Consider the following 14,522-nt stretch of genomic DNA (forward strand, 5'->3'; position numbering starts at 1 on the left):
TTTTCAATAGAAATGTATTAACGCGTAAATAAAACAACTTAAAAAATACAGTATTATAGCTAAGATTATCTGTGACAGTATCACTTGATTAACTATTTTGCTTTCTTATAAAATTATTTACAAAATAAATAAAAACCAGTGTTGTGCTTGAAATTGAACGTTTTTAGACTCTTTTGTCAAGCGATTTTAATGCCTATTACATACAATATAAGGTATACCAAGAATATACACATTTTTGGCTTGTAACTTCCTCTTAAGGTATAGAAAAACTGGGTAATGTTAATTTATTGAAAATCTCTTCAAATTATATTAGTCATCCTTAAATTTTATTCTAGTGTATTCACTTAAATCAAATATGATTAGCAAGGTACTTCCTAATCATTATTTTTATATTTACTTCCGCTCCCCACTGCCTTCAGCACCCCAACATAACGAAATTTGGGATTCCACAGGTACCGGGAAGTTGGGACCCTTGTGCGGAATTCACATAAAAAACCTTTCACAAAAATTTATAAAGTTCGTAGAGAAATTATAATTCGTGGTACTGGCAGGGGTACTAAAAATTAAATACAAACGAACATGTTTTCTTGAAAAGGATTACAGTTAAAAGTTTGAATTGAATTTTAATAAAGTACACAAACAAAAGGAACTTCCGCAAGTTTCGAAAAATTATCGGATTTTGAGATGGGTTTGACGACCTGTTTTATTTGACAACGTTTGGTATTGGTCCACACTAACGACCAAATTCTTATAAGTGAATTTTTTTATATTTTAATACTTAAAGCAGGTTGACGAGTTTTGGAAGAATGTTTACAATAGATAGAAAGGCTAATAGCGATATTGAAAGGAGGGTAAATGCAGGAAACTCCATTAAAGAGGAACTAACGGTTAAAAATTGTCCAAAGAAGTGAACCTAGCAGTCCACAATACGGTAACTACCCTGATGCATGGCAGTGCTGCAGTAGGAACTGGCAGATGAAGGAAGAAAACAGACTGAATGCTGTAGAAATGAGATCCCTGAGGCGTATGTGTGATCATTAAGCCATGTATGATCGTGTGAGCAATGCAAGGCTGAGTAAGATTAAGAAAGGGACGCGTAGATGGTTCGGACATGTAGAGCACATTAACGAAGAAAAGAGAGTGGTAGAAGAAGTCGAGGACGCTTGAGAAAGACATGGCACGATCAAGTGAACCAGATACTTGAATCAGTCAAGGTCAAGAGTCGGAATAACAGAAGTGTATGTATGAGACGATGTATGAATGTTAATGAGGCAAGGAGTGTGTGCCAAGACCGAGTTGTTTGGCGGTTTGTCTTCTCTGCCTACCCCTGCAGAGAGACGGCGTAATGGCTAGTTAATGAAGAACCAGATTATTAAACTCGCTAGGTACCTCGGACTGCCGACAGAATCAAAGCGGCCAAGAGATCAACATCAATTGTCAATAGGCAATTCAAGTCAATTTAAGTCATTGGTGCAATTGACATTTGCTGATTGATAGTTCAAAGAGTCAATTGAAGCGATTGACATTCGCAACTTGACGAGAGAATGATGGGTATTTTTATTTAGGGCCTAATCAAGCGTCATTGTCCTAGCGGAATTATTGTTTAGCCTTTTGCTGTGCATTTGACAATCGTTCGTTCAGTTGATATTGAGAAAAAAAAATAGTTTTACTTCTGATTGCATTATATTGCGATTGTCCAGAGTTATGTAATTGAAAAATATTGACGGGTCGATTGAAGTTCCCTCAATCGCCTTCTATGTAGATTTCCGATGAAATTAGCACATTGACAATTGACACTGATCGTCTCTCGATCCTTTGTATTAAGAGGAACGGCTGCACGGCCATTTCATGCAAAATTTAAATTTTTATTTGAGGCCAAAATAACAAACCAAACTGAATAATATTTTTTTAAATAATAGAGTATAACAAATAACTTGTACGGATATGTTTTATTTTATTTATTTGTGTATTAATATTTACGCCATTATAGAATTGAATTTTGCATGATTTTTGAGGCAATTTCGGCAGTTTTAATTTAATTAACAAGATCTTTCCATATCTACTGTGTTAATATAACGAAAAATGAAACATTCTAAAAAAGCGCTTTAAAATTTTGGAGAATATTTTAGACTTAGGACGGGTTGTTTCATAGAACTTAAACAATTCATCAAATTTCTTTTTCGAAGGTTCTATTCAAATTTTTGTTATTTTATTTTATATTATAGAAACAAACAGTACATGATTTACCGGGATGAAACAATATACAGGAATAAGATATTTCATGTTGGGTACCAATTATATGTTTCCTTGTAATGTCTGTTAAGTGGTATGTTTATTCCTTAATTACCAGCTTACGTGTGTAGTTTTCGGTTATACTTCAGTTTTGTATGATAACGGGTCAATAATGGTATAATAACAAACCTTGAATAAAACCTTCACAGAACTTGAAAATCAACATTGAAATTTGATGAAATGTTCAAATTCTATGAAACAATCCGTCCTGAGTCTAAAATATTCTCCATAAGATTCTATCGAACATGTTTTGTACGTCAGTTCTTAATTGCCTTATAAATAATGATCATTTTTTCTACTCATCGAAAGTGACGCGATGGAATCCAAGCGAACAGATAGTGAAAATACTGATAGCGGCGTAGCGGCGTAGAGGGCGACAAGTTTCTATGACGTCAGAACTCTACGCAGTACTGATCTGAAAATTCATTTTATCTTACACGCATATTAAATGTGATAGTTTGCAGATTTTGCGTTAGTAATGCTACGTATTCACACACACCAATGAACACTATCTACAGTACATACATACTAAGTTTGGTGAACGCGCTTTCTAAGCATCTGTGCCTAAGGCTTGGAATAAACTTCCCCTGGAACTAAGATCCATAACAAGTCCAACAAAATTCAGGTCTAAACTAATAACTTACCCTTTTAAGCTGTCGTACCCTTTAATTAAATATTCCATTCCTGAGAGTAGCATTCTTGTATTGCCTATAATAGATCCCAATCACAATTTTCTTATTGGATTTACATTATTCGAAATCTGTCTTATACCGAGGGACGAATCACGTTTAGATAGATGAATTCTGATCAAAACCTTGTACTGTAGAACCGCTTAACATAATATTTTCTTTTCCTTTCCTAAACACGCTCATTAAAGTCCATCAATACGTATTATTAAAATATATACCGAAAGTCCAATAATGTCCTGATAAATTTCTCTAACAAAAAATCAACAGTGTTAATCTCAAGTGACCCACCAGCTATGTATGGTACTATATATTATCTGCCTGTACAAAATATAAATAAATAAGAAAAATAACATATGCACATTTGTAAAAATGCATTGTATATATATACATCGTCCTTGACGTGGATTTCGCACAACAACGACGCTATACAAATTATCCATACATCAATATTTTTTTATATATACTCCACACAGGAGGCCCTGAAGAAAATAATTTCCCTCAGGGCCTATGTCATCTTTGGGGATGCTGTGTGGAGGGTCTTTTTGTGGAGAGGAAGGAGTGAACATGGGTCTTGAAGAGTCCCATGTTGTAGGAGGGAGGAAACACAGAGGCCGGCAGTTCGTTCCACAGCCGAGCTGTTGAACTTAAGAACGAATCGTAGAAGCGACCCGTTCTCATGTGACAAGTGTCAACTGTGTAATACCGATAGAACAAGGACAGCATACCTACCTGACGCCTGTGCTCTAAAGATTGCAGTCCGTTTGTTAAGATTGGGGAATCTATCAAACGGACAGCCCGTTTCTGCACAGAGTCAAGGGTTTTTTTCAGGTATTTTGGGGCTCCAGACCAGAGATAGCTGCCAAATTCGACAGTAGGGCGCACTTGCAATTTTTACAAGGTGAGCAGTTGTGTACTATTAAAGTATCTGCGGGCCCTGCACAGTACGCCCAGCTTCTGAGAGGCCAACTTTACTCTGGCTTCGATGGAGCCCCCGTACCTGAGCTGGTCACTTATAGTCACACCAAGCATATCAATGGAAGGCCTGTTCGGAAGATTGCTTCCGTTGAAGGAGACTAGATTATCATTTGGATCCCTTTTAGACGTAATCAGACAGGATTGGGTCTTTGAAACATTAAATTCGACGAGATTATTTTTACCCCAGGAGAAAATACTCTCGAGATAACCGTTCTCGAGATAACCGTCCATTCTCTGCTTCAAAGCCCTCCGAGCCGTTGGAGTTTGTGTGCCCTTTGGGGGCTTATCAAACAAAAAGCTATCATGAACTGTACTGTCATCCGCGTAACAATGAATCGGTGCACATGTCAAAAGGTCATTGATGTGAAACACAAACAAAGTCGGAGACAGAACCGATCCCTGTGGGACGCCAGCATTTATGGAGTGCGAGGAAGAGGTGAAACCGTCAGCAACCGCCTGAATCGACCTATCCCTTAAAAAGTCAGCAATCCACGTACACAGGGATGCGGGAAGTCCGTAAGAATGCAATTTGTTGACAAGTCCTCGGTGCCAGACCCGGTCAAAGGCCTTGGATATGTCTAGTGCGACCGTTTGGGTCTCACCGTGACGTTCCAGGCACCGCCCCCAAACATGCGTCACATACGCGAGAAGATCACCGCACGAGCGGTTCTGCCGGAATCCGTATTGACGGTCGTTGATAATTTTGTTCTTCTCGAGGTATGTCAGCAGTTTGTCGTTGATCACACGTTCCATCACTTTGGACAGAACTGATGTGATCGCTATGGGGTGGTAGTTGGCCGGGTTGGAGCGGTCACCTTTCTTGGGAATAGGGTGAATTACCGCTTTTTTCCAACCAGAGGGCACAGTGCCACACTTCAGGGACATTTTGAAGAGCTTTGTCAAAACTGGAACTATTTCCGCAGCACACCTCTGCAATACCAGGGCAGGTATTCCATCAGGTCCACTGGCTTTGTTAACATCGAGCCCCCGTATGACGTGGAGTACATCCCGATGCCGGATCCTCAGCTTTTTCATATAGAAGCCGCAGTGAGGAACCGACGGCGGAACAGCACCTCCGTCGTCGAGGGTCGAGTTTTCCGCAAACATTTTCCCTAATAGGTTAGCCTTTTCGGTGGCGGTGTTTGCTAGTGAGCCGTCAGGTCTGGTAAGAGGTGGCAAACTGGGTTTGCAAAAATTTTGACCTATTGAGCCCGCAAGCGACCAGAATGCTCTGCTGCCATGCGGGCAGGCAGCCAGCTTTTTGCTGATCTGCAGGTCGTGTTCGAATTTTGACCTATTAATGATTCTCTTATTAATGATTCCTTAATTGATTTAGTAAGAAAAATTAAAATCTGCAGCACAAACACACAAATGAAACGAGGAAAAGAAAATAAATTAAACTCCCCTTCAGAAAAAAAACAGAGTTGTGAGTCTACAGTGATCTACGGAGCAATTAAGATATTTGCCGATTTACCACAGGAAAAAAATTAGAAGAAAATATAAACAAATTTAAACTTGAATGGAGTAATTATGTGATTGATTCATAATCATTAAGTTTTCAAAAATATAACATTTATGTGGATTATATTAGGAGATTATTTATAAACCACAAATAAATATACAAGATGTTAGAGACTGTCTTAATTAAACCAGTATTTCCTGGGATATATTGAGGAACAAATGTAGATTACATTCGGTATCTGACGAATTTAAAAAAAAAAAAAAAATTTTTTTTTTTTTTTCAATAAAAAATCAGTAATAAATGTCACAGGAAACAAAACATTAATTAATCCACATGTTTTAATCTATCTAATGTCAGGAATCAATTACAACAAAGTAAGTAGAGTAGAATTGGTTCAATGTATACGGTAAGAATTTCTTCATAAATTGCTTAAAGAATGATTTCTCGTTTTATCGTTAATCTTCCTGAAAATAGTTGTATTTCTGAAATCAGAGTCGAAGATACATTCAGTAGCGCCACGGTGATAACCACCATTCAGAATCAAAAGTATAAAGGCACTGTGCCCTCTGGTTGGAAAAAAGCGGTAATTCACCCTATTCCCAAGAAAGGTGACCGCTCCAACCCATCCAACTACCGCCCCATAGCGATCACATCAGTTCTGTCCAAAGTGATGGAACGTGTGATCAACGACAAACTGCTCACATACCTCGAGAAGAACAAAATTATCAACGACCGTCAATACGGATTCCGGCGGAACCGCTCGTGCGGTGATCTTCTCGCGTATGTGACGCATGTTTGGGGGCGGTGCCTGGAACGTCACGGTGAGACCCAAACGGTCGCACTAGACATATCCAAGGCCTTTGACCGGGTCTGGCACCGAGGACTTGTCAACAAATTGCATTCTTACGGACTTCCCGCATCCCTGTGTACGTGGATAGCTGACTTTTTAAGGGATAGGTCGATTCAGGCGGTTGCTGACGGTTTCACCTCTTCCTCGCACTCCATAAATGCTGGCGTCCCACAGGGATCGGTTCTGCTTCCGACTTTGTTTTTGTTGCACATCAATGACCTTTTGACATGTGCACCGATTCATTGTTACGCGGATGACAGTACAGTTCATGATAGCTTTTTGTTTGACAAGCCCCCAAAGGGCACACGAACTCCAACGGCTCGGAGGGCTTTGAAGCAGAGAATGGACGGTTATCTCGAGAGTATTTCCTCCTGGGGTAAAAATAATCTCGTCGAATTTAATGTTTCAAAGACCCAATCCTGTCTGATTACGTCTAAAAGGGATCCAAATGATAATCTAGTCTCCTTCAACGGAAGCAATCTTCCGAACAGGCCTTTTATTGATATGCTTGGTGTAACTATAAGTGACCAGCTCAGGTACGGGGGCTCCATCGAAGCCAGAGTAAAGTTGGCCTCTCAGAAGCTGGGCGTACTGTACAGGGCCCGCAGATACTTTAATAGTACACAACTGCTCACCCTGTACAAATCGCAAGTGCACCCTACTGTCGAATTTGGCAGCCATCTCTGGTCTGGAGCCCCAAAATACCTGAAAAAAACCCTTGACTCTGTGCAGAAACGGGCGGTCCGTTTGATAGATTCCCCAATCTTAACAAACGGACTGCAATCTTTAGAGCACAGGCGTCAGGTAGGTATGCTGTCCTTGTTCTATCGGTATTACAATGGAAGCTGCTCTGAGGAACTAGCGTCATTGATCCCTTTGGCACCGGTGCGTAGTCGGGATACACGCCAAACGCGCGCCCAACATTTGTACACAGTTGACACTTGTCACATGAGAACGGGTCGCTTCTACGATTCGTTCTTAAGTTCAACAGCTCGGCTGTGGAACGAACTGCCGGCCTCTGTGTTTCCTCCCTCCTACAACATGGGACTCTTCAAGACCCATGTTCACCCCTTCCTCTCCACAAAAAGACCCTCCACACAGCATCCCCAAAGATGACATAGGCCCTGAGGGAAATTATTTTCTTCAGGGCCTCCTGTGTGGAGTTAATATAAAAAAAATAATAATAATAATGGGTGCCTTACACGATGCTTTTTTTCATACCGATTCCCATGTGGAAACCATATCGGGACCCATATGAAATATCTTTGTTTCGCTTTTTTTTTTATGCTTACGATTTCATACAGATAGTAGTAGCCATTTATTAGAGAAGAAATAATATTTTAGGACGGAAGTAAATCGTCAAAAAATGGCAAAACCTTGAACATAACTATTGATTCGCATGAAAGCATCTGCAAATTGCCTTTGCCATTGAAGTCAATGAATTATCTATAATGCACCCGAAATTCACAATACACAATATCAACACAATACTGAACAGTTAGGATGGGTTGTTTCATAGAATTTGAATAATTCAAAGTTAATTTTACAGTTCTGTGAAAGTCCTATTCACGTTCTGTTATTACTCAATTATGGGCCAGTTGCTTCACAGATCTGAAATAATAACAGAACACAATAACTTTTACAGCACTAGAAAATAAACGTTTAATTTGATAAAATATTAAAATTCTGTGAAACAACCAATCCTTATGAATTACAATGCACATTCGTAATCAATTATCTACAGTAAGCACATACAAAAAAATTACGAAATGGATCCTTACACACGGAATACATTACAACTAACAATACCCATTCATTCTACACTCTATCAATTTAATCACCTTTCAGACAAAACATAATATATCCTAATTCCCTAACTTAGCGGTATAGTATTACATAATTAATTAGTGTGATCTATTTACTAATAATTTCTCAAAATTTTCATCTTCTTATAATTCTCTAACTTCTCCATCCTCTTCTTGCAACCCAAACTGGCTATACATATTTTTTCCTTTTTTATATTATAGTAACGTTATATTATAGGTTCTATGTCCGCAAACTGTAAAATTCACCCGCCATAACACAGGGTCAGATATATCACAAAAAAACAAATGTACTCTCTAAATCATGTATCAATAAAATAAAATAAACATGTTATATTCTTTTTTAACAATATTTTAAATATAAAAAAGAAGTAAGCATATAACATTTTCACATAATATAGTTACATAAAACATGTCAGAAGATAGATGTCAAATAATGTCCGCCATCTTAAATGTACGAAAGTCTGTACCAAAATAGACATGTCCTTATTTTCATCGCGAATCCATACGAGAAGTCAATCATCGTGTAAAACGCCCATAAAAGTACCCGACCTGAATAATTTGGGATGATAAAATGAATCACGGGAGATGACCTCCATTGGGGACAGTGTACACAGTAACTTGTGTTCCGATATCGCCACAATACATTCGTTAAAGGCTGTATTCAGGGCCGGCCCTTAGCCAAACGGCGCCTGGCGCTTGTAAAAACTTCAAGGGCGCTGTATCTGGTGTTAGGTATTATCAGCCCCTTTGCTCTTTGGCTCCCTGGCGTCTCGGAAAGTCGGCGCCCGGAGCGGACTGCTCCAATTGCACCTGCACAGGGCCAGCCCTGCCTGCATTTCCTTTTTATAAGAGCAATACGAATAATTTGGAGAGCTTTTTAATGTATTAGCAATATCACGAACTCTAAGCAAAATTCTCGCCAGAACAGACTATGCAATAATTACAAAAACGTTTTATCCAAGGTTGATATTTTCAGTTGCGAACTTACCAAATACAAGAGGTTCATAAAAAAATATTTCTCTGATGGTTTGTGAATAATGTTATGTCTCTATTGTTTATATTTTTATTATGATTTGATTTATATCTACAACCTCTCTACATGGCTATAAATGTTTTGTTTTGTAAATTTTTCGTTAAATATAATTATTTTTTTAAGTGAAACTTCTTTACGCGCGTTATGCATTTTCGAGGACCGGAGTAAAACCGACTCATGACCGTCACGAAAAACCGTGATCATTTCGCTATAGGAGCCTAGCTAATATTATATACCTAGTTAAGGTCACTCTCCAAACTCAGCTTCGCGGTCTAGAGGCAGAGCGCCCGACTATCGTCGTTAAGAACTGAGATTCGATCCCCGCTTTAACTGAATTTTTTTTTTTTGTGATTTTTTTAATACGAGGAAAAGTGATAAAATGCTCTCGTGCTGCAACTTTTAGATATTTTGACTATATGATATTTTGGTCGAAATATAGCTTACAAATCGAGCCGGTAGAGTCGCTCGGTATTTTGATTAATTATTTTTATTTTGAATCATAAAATTACTAATCAAGGCCGATAACGCGACTAATTACCCTCGCAGACGTGCGTGACAAGTTTTTTTTAGTAAAAAACACAGCCGTAAGTGAGTTTTTCAAAATTTAGAAATGTTTTTCAAATTCAGACTCCATACGGGTATGAGACTGTTAAAACACGATAGATCTTTTCCAAAACGGACAGATATACGGAAATATTTTGAAAAACGACAGATATGACTTCACACTGCCGATATATCTTCAATTCGACCCTACATAAAGCGTTAACGAGACGTTATGTGATATTATTCATTTTCCGTGTTTGAAAACGAAAATTTGTCAAGTCAATTGAGGAGTACACTTTGTATACGCGGTTCTCGTCGCGCGAGATACCTCTCCTCGCGGTCTAGAGGCAGAGCGTTCGACACTCGTTATGCAGGACCCGGGTTCGAATCCCATATTTTTATAACTTTTATTTTTTTTATCACATGCTACTTATAAATATGTCAATAGACAGAAAAAAAGAGAGGATGAAATGAAAAGAGAGAATATTAAAAGTTTCACTTCCGTCGTGCGTAGGCTTGCCACACACTGTATTTTTTTTGTATATATTTTTTAATTCATATTCCTTTCTTACAAATTTAATTTACTTATTTCTTATTATGCTGTCTCAGTAGAAGTAGAGTCACAAGGAGGAAATCCATAATTGGCTTTATTTTGGCTATACAGGGTGTCCGGAAACTCGTAGTACAAGCGGGAAACTGGTGAATCTACATCACATTTGGAGTCGATTTTGTAGTATATTTTTTTTTTATTTGAGCTTTCGTTATCGAGTAAATCGAGTTTGAACTTTATTTTTTTTTTTTTTTTTTATCAAATTCTTATAAATTATTACTGAAGATCAAAGTACCCAACTAATTGAAACTATTTGAAAGTAAAACAAATGAAGAAACTCGGATTTGAAGCATTATTTTGAAATCACCCTTCATTTAACCCGGTGTAATCATAAAATATTTCTGCTCTGCAGGGTTAAAACATCTGTTATTCAACCCTAAACACCAGAAAAAACTTTAACCCTAAAATATTTTTTTTTTTGTTTTTTTTTTTTTTGAAAATGCTCAAATCAAAAAACTTTATGTTTTTTTGGGTTCCCCATGTGGTGTAGATTCTCCAGTTTCCCGCTTGTACTACGAGTTTCCGGACACCGTGTATAATACTTACGTCTATTTCCCGAAAATTAATAAATAAATAAATCAGTATTTTTTCTCCGTGCACTAATCAGAGATGAAACGTTGCTTGAAATGGCTTTAGCTAAGTTTGGTGACCAGATTTGAATAGTCAGGAATTCCTTATCCTCCTCACTACCTTAAGCCTCACAACATACTCCGATTAGGGAATCCATAGTCTTAATTGCTCCAGACGGTTGGGGGCAGTTGGGACTGTTGTGCGGTATTCACATAAAAAATGTAATGCTCCTTACCGTCAAGGGAGTCCCTCGACCTCCTGATGATCTCCCTGAGAATGGACGCATAGCAGAAGAGGATGGCCACCAGTGGAGCAGCATACATGAGAGCCAGGTTCAGCAGCGAGTAGGCCAGCTCCTGAGTGGGGGTGCTGAAGGCGTGGAGCGCCACGCACTGCTCGTACCACGTCACGTTGGGGTGCCGCTCCACGTGGAATATTGCAATCTGTCGGGAAATTAAAACCATGATTTACTTCATTAGAACTAAAAGTATTAAAAAAAAAACTAGCTGTTGTTTACCCGGCGTTGCTGGGGGTTATCCTTAAGAGATAGACATATAACACCATGGACTTTTCTGTAGGCCATTTTAAGATGTACAATTCCGTACTACCTTATTTTGATGTATCTCTTAAGTTTTAGCCAGCATTAACAATGTAGTGTCTGAAGAAATATTTTTACGACTTCATCTTGACCTGATTACCAAACATCGACTTTTCACTAATTCCTATAAATATAATATGCATGTATTATATATGTAAACCTTCCGGAAAAAAATCTCTAAATGATAGTGAAAACCCTATTATATTCCGTTATGCATTTTAGAAGAACTAAGCGCACAAACAGACAAACGCGGATATCGCCATTATTTTATACTATTTAGACATTGTGTGAAATGGGTGAATATGGGTAATACCACAGTTTTGTTTTTTTTTTTATTTTTGGGGTATTATGCCGTGTTACGCTACCTCCTTCTTTAGAGGTCCTCGATGTGACACAGAGTGGACGATACTCTCAGTCACCCTGGTGTAAGACCACCATGTTAACGTTGCTTGAAATGGGTATTGGCCGGGTTTGGTGACCAGATCTGAATAAACAGGTACTTCCCCATCTACCTCTTCCCCATCTACTTACCCTCTTCACTATATTAAGCCTCACAACATACCCCAATTGGGGATGCCATAGTCTCAATAGCTCCAGATGGTTGAGACTTTAGTGCAATTTCAGATTAAAAAATATTTTTTTATTATTTTTGAACGTTAAGTGTGCAAAATTTCATCAGGCTTTAAGGGATGGGGTGGTTTTCGATAATCTCATGTAGACATACACGTTTCTCTTATTTTGAAGGTTAACTGTACGTAATTTCATCAATCTTGGAATGGATGCAAGTTTTTATAATTATTTATTGATTATACAACAATAATCTATTTAGTAGAACTAAAAACAGAATATACATGCTAATTAAATTGGGTTATCTTTGAGTTAGGGTGAATAGGTAATAATGGAGGACTGAACGCAGTTGGCGCTGGCAAAAAAATTGTCCAAAGAAGAGAAGTTAGCAGTCCACAATGGAGTGCTGGTACCTACCCTGATGTATGGAAGTGAGGCATGGAACTGGCAAAGAAAGGATGAAATTAGATTGAGAATGCTGTTGAAATGAGATCCCTGGGGCGTACGTGTGGTAAAACCATGTATGATCGTGTGAGGAATGTGGAGATCCGCAAAGAGTGCAAGGCGCATGTAAGCGTAATGAGTAAGATTAAGAAAGGGACGCTTAGATGGTTTGGGCATGTAGAGCAAATGAGCGAATAAAGTCATGACGCCCGAGGAATTCATGGCATGATCAAGTGAATCAGATACTCGAGTCGAGCCATGTCAAGAGTCAGAATAATAGAAGAGTATGTATGAGACGATGTATGAATGTGAATGAGGCAAGAAGTGTGTGCCAAGACCGAGTTTTTTGGCGGTCCGTCCTCTCAGCCTATCCCTTGGTTAGTTAGTTAGGTTTTGGAAAAAATTGTAAGGGTTTAATATTCATCAATTCTGTTATCTGTTTTTTTTAGTTTATCTATTGGTGAATTATCAGAATTATTTTTTAAAATAGATGGCAAGAATAGAGCTACTAATGGTGGCATGCAGTTATACAGTTTAATGTAATAGTACTCAAATGATCTTTGTCCGTGGGTGCAGCGTTTTAGCCCATGTTTAGGGTTAAGTTTGTTGAAGACCTGGTTGAATAGTGAAGACGAAGCTTAATGCTAAATCCCTATTTTGATCAATCTTTATAACGAATTGGTGTACATTATGAATACTAAAAAATATGTTTTAGATAAATTGAAAGTTTTCCTATCATTTCGCTTGAGTAGAATACAAATAAAATAATTAAATTACTCAATAAAAAATATAAATGTAAACTACTAAAAAAAATATTTTTTCAATAGAAATGTATGAACGCGTAAAGGAAACAACTTTTAAAAAATACAGTATTATAGCTTAGTCTGTGACAGTTTCACTTGATTAACTTTTTTGCTTTCTTATAAAATTATTTACAAAATAAATAAAAACCCTTTTTTGCTTGAAATCGAACGCTCCTAGACTCCGTTTGTCAAGCGATTTTAATGCCTATTACCTTCGATATAAGGTATACCAAAAATAAACACATTTTTGGCTTGTAGCTTCCTCTTAAAATCTCTCATAATATTTAGTCTGTATTTGAAAAGGCGAAGAATTGACGCTCTAGATCACTCTAACTTGAGTTGTCTAATTGGAAAAACTGTAGATTGGTATATTTTTGCGGCGATTACCCTAATCAATCATTTCGTTGAAAATTTTTATGCAAACTCGCTTGGAATTAATCATACATTAAAAATAGCATTACAGCACTCAAGTTTTACGCCATTTATTGAAAGCATAAAAATGTTTCTGACAGTTCCGATCCCTAAACATGAGTTTTTCTTTCAAATTCTATAATCGAAATGAGTTTTGCAAAATCTGATTTAATTTTTTAAAATTTATATTGATAAGGAAAGTTTTACAAAGGCAAGACGGGAAACCAATTAGTTGGACTTACAGTGTTCTATTACATATAATATAATTCATTCGCCTCAGAAAATACGGCGTGTATTTTTATAACGTGAGTAGACGAATTCCACGAATTGATTTGAAGGCTAAACTTTACGAGTTCGGAGGGTTACTTCCAGATGCGGAATTCTTAAATTGGTACGTTTCAAGTAGGATTTGTTGAATGTATTCCAAAAAGTTAAGTTGCTGAAATCTTTAGTATTATTGGCGGAAATTTTGAGAATTTCTGTGGCTAAGATATTGAGAGGATAAGTGGTAGACCAATAGAGGTTTTGTTGTCATCAGTGGCAGCACGTGAATTTTAAGAGTAATAAAGTGCCAATAAAAAATAAAATGGCATTATTTATGTAATAGCCAAATTTTTTTTTTTTTGAAAATTAGATTTTTGAATGAAGATTTCCTGAAAACTGAAATTTCCTGAAAATCTTCATAAAAACATTGAATTTTCGAAAAAAATGTTTCGGGCTACAAAAACATCAATAATGCCATTTTATTTAATATTAGCATTCTAGTACATTCAAAAGTCACGAGCCGCTACTGGTTGTCATCACATTCCCGTAACAACGAATTTCTAATAAATTATATTTCAGTACATT

At 37.4% G+C, this 14,522-nt stretch overlaps 1 protein-coding gene across 1 annotated transcript in view; it reads right to left on the reverse strand.

Annotated features, from left to right (window-relative positions):
- AkhR (Adipokinetic hormone receptor) overlaps positions 1-14,522 on the reverse strand; it is a 146,117-nt gene that overhangs the window by 57,547 nt on the left and 74,048 nt on the right. The window contains exon 4 of the mRNA XM_089639016.1: positions 11,086-11,293. Coding sequence (XP_089495142.1) covers positions 11,086-11,293 — 208 coding nt within the window. The remainder of the gene's footprint in view (positions 1-11,085; positions 11,294-14,522) is intronic.

This window comes from Hesperophylax consimilis, chromosome 13, assembly GCF_061612785.1.
Source record: "Hesperophylax consimilis isolate HC1 chromosome 13, BYU_Hcon_1.0, whole genome shotgun sequence".
In the NCBI taxonomy this organism is placed as follows: Eukaryota; Metazoa; Arthropoda; class Insecta; order Trichoptera; family Limnephilidae; genus Hesperophylax; species Hesperophylax consimilis.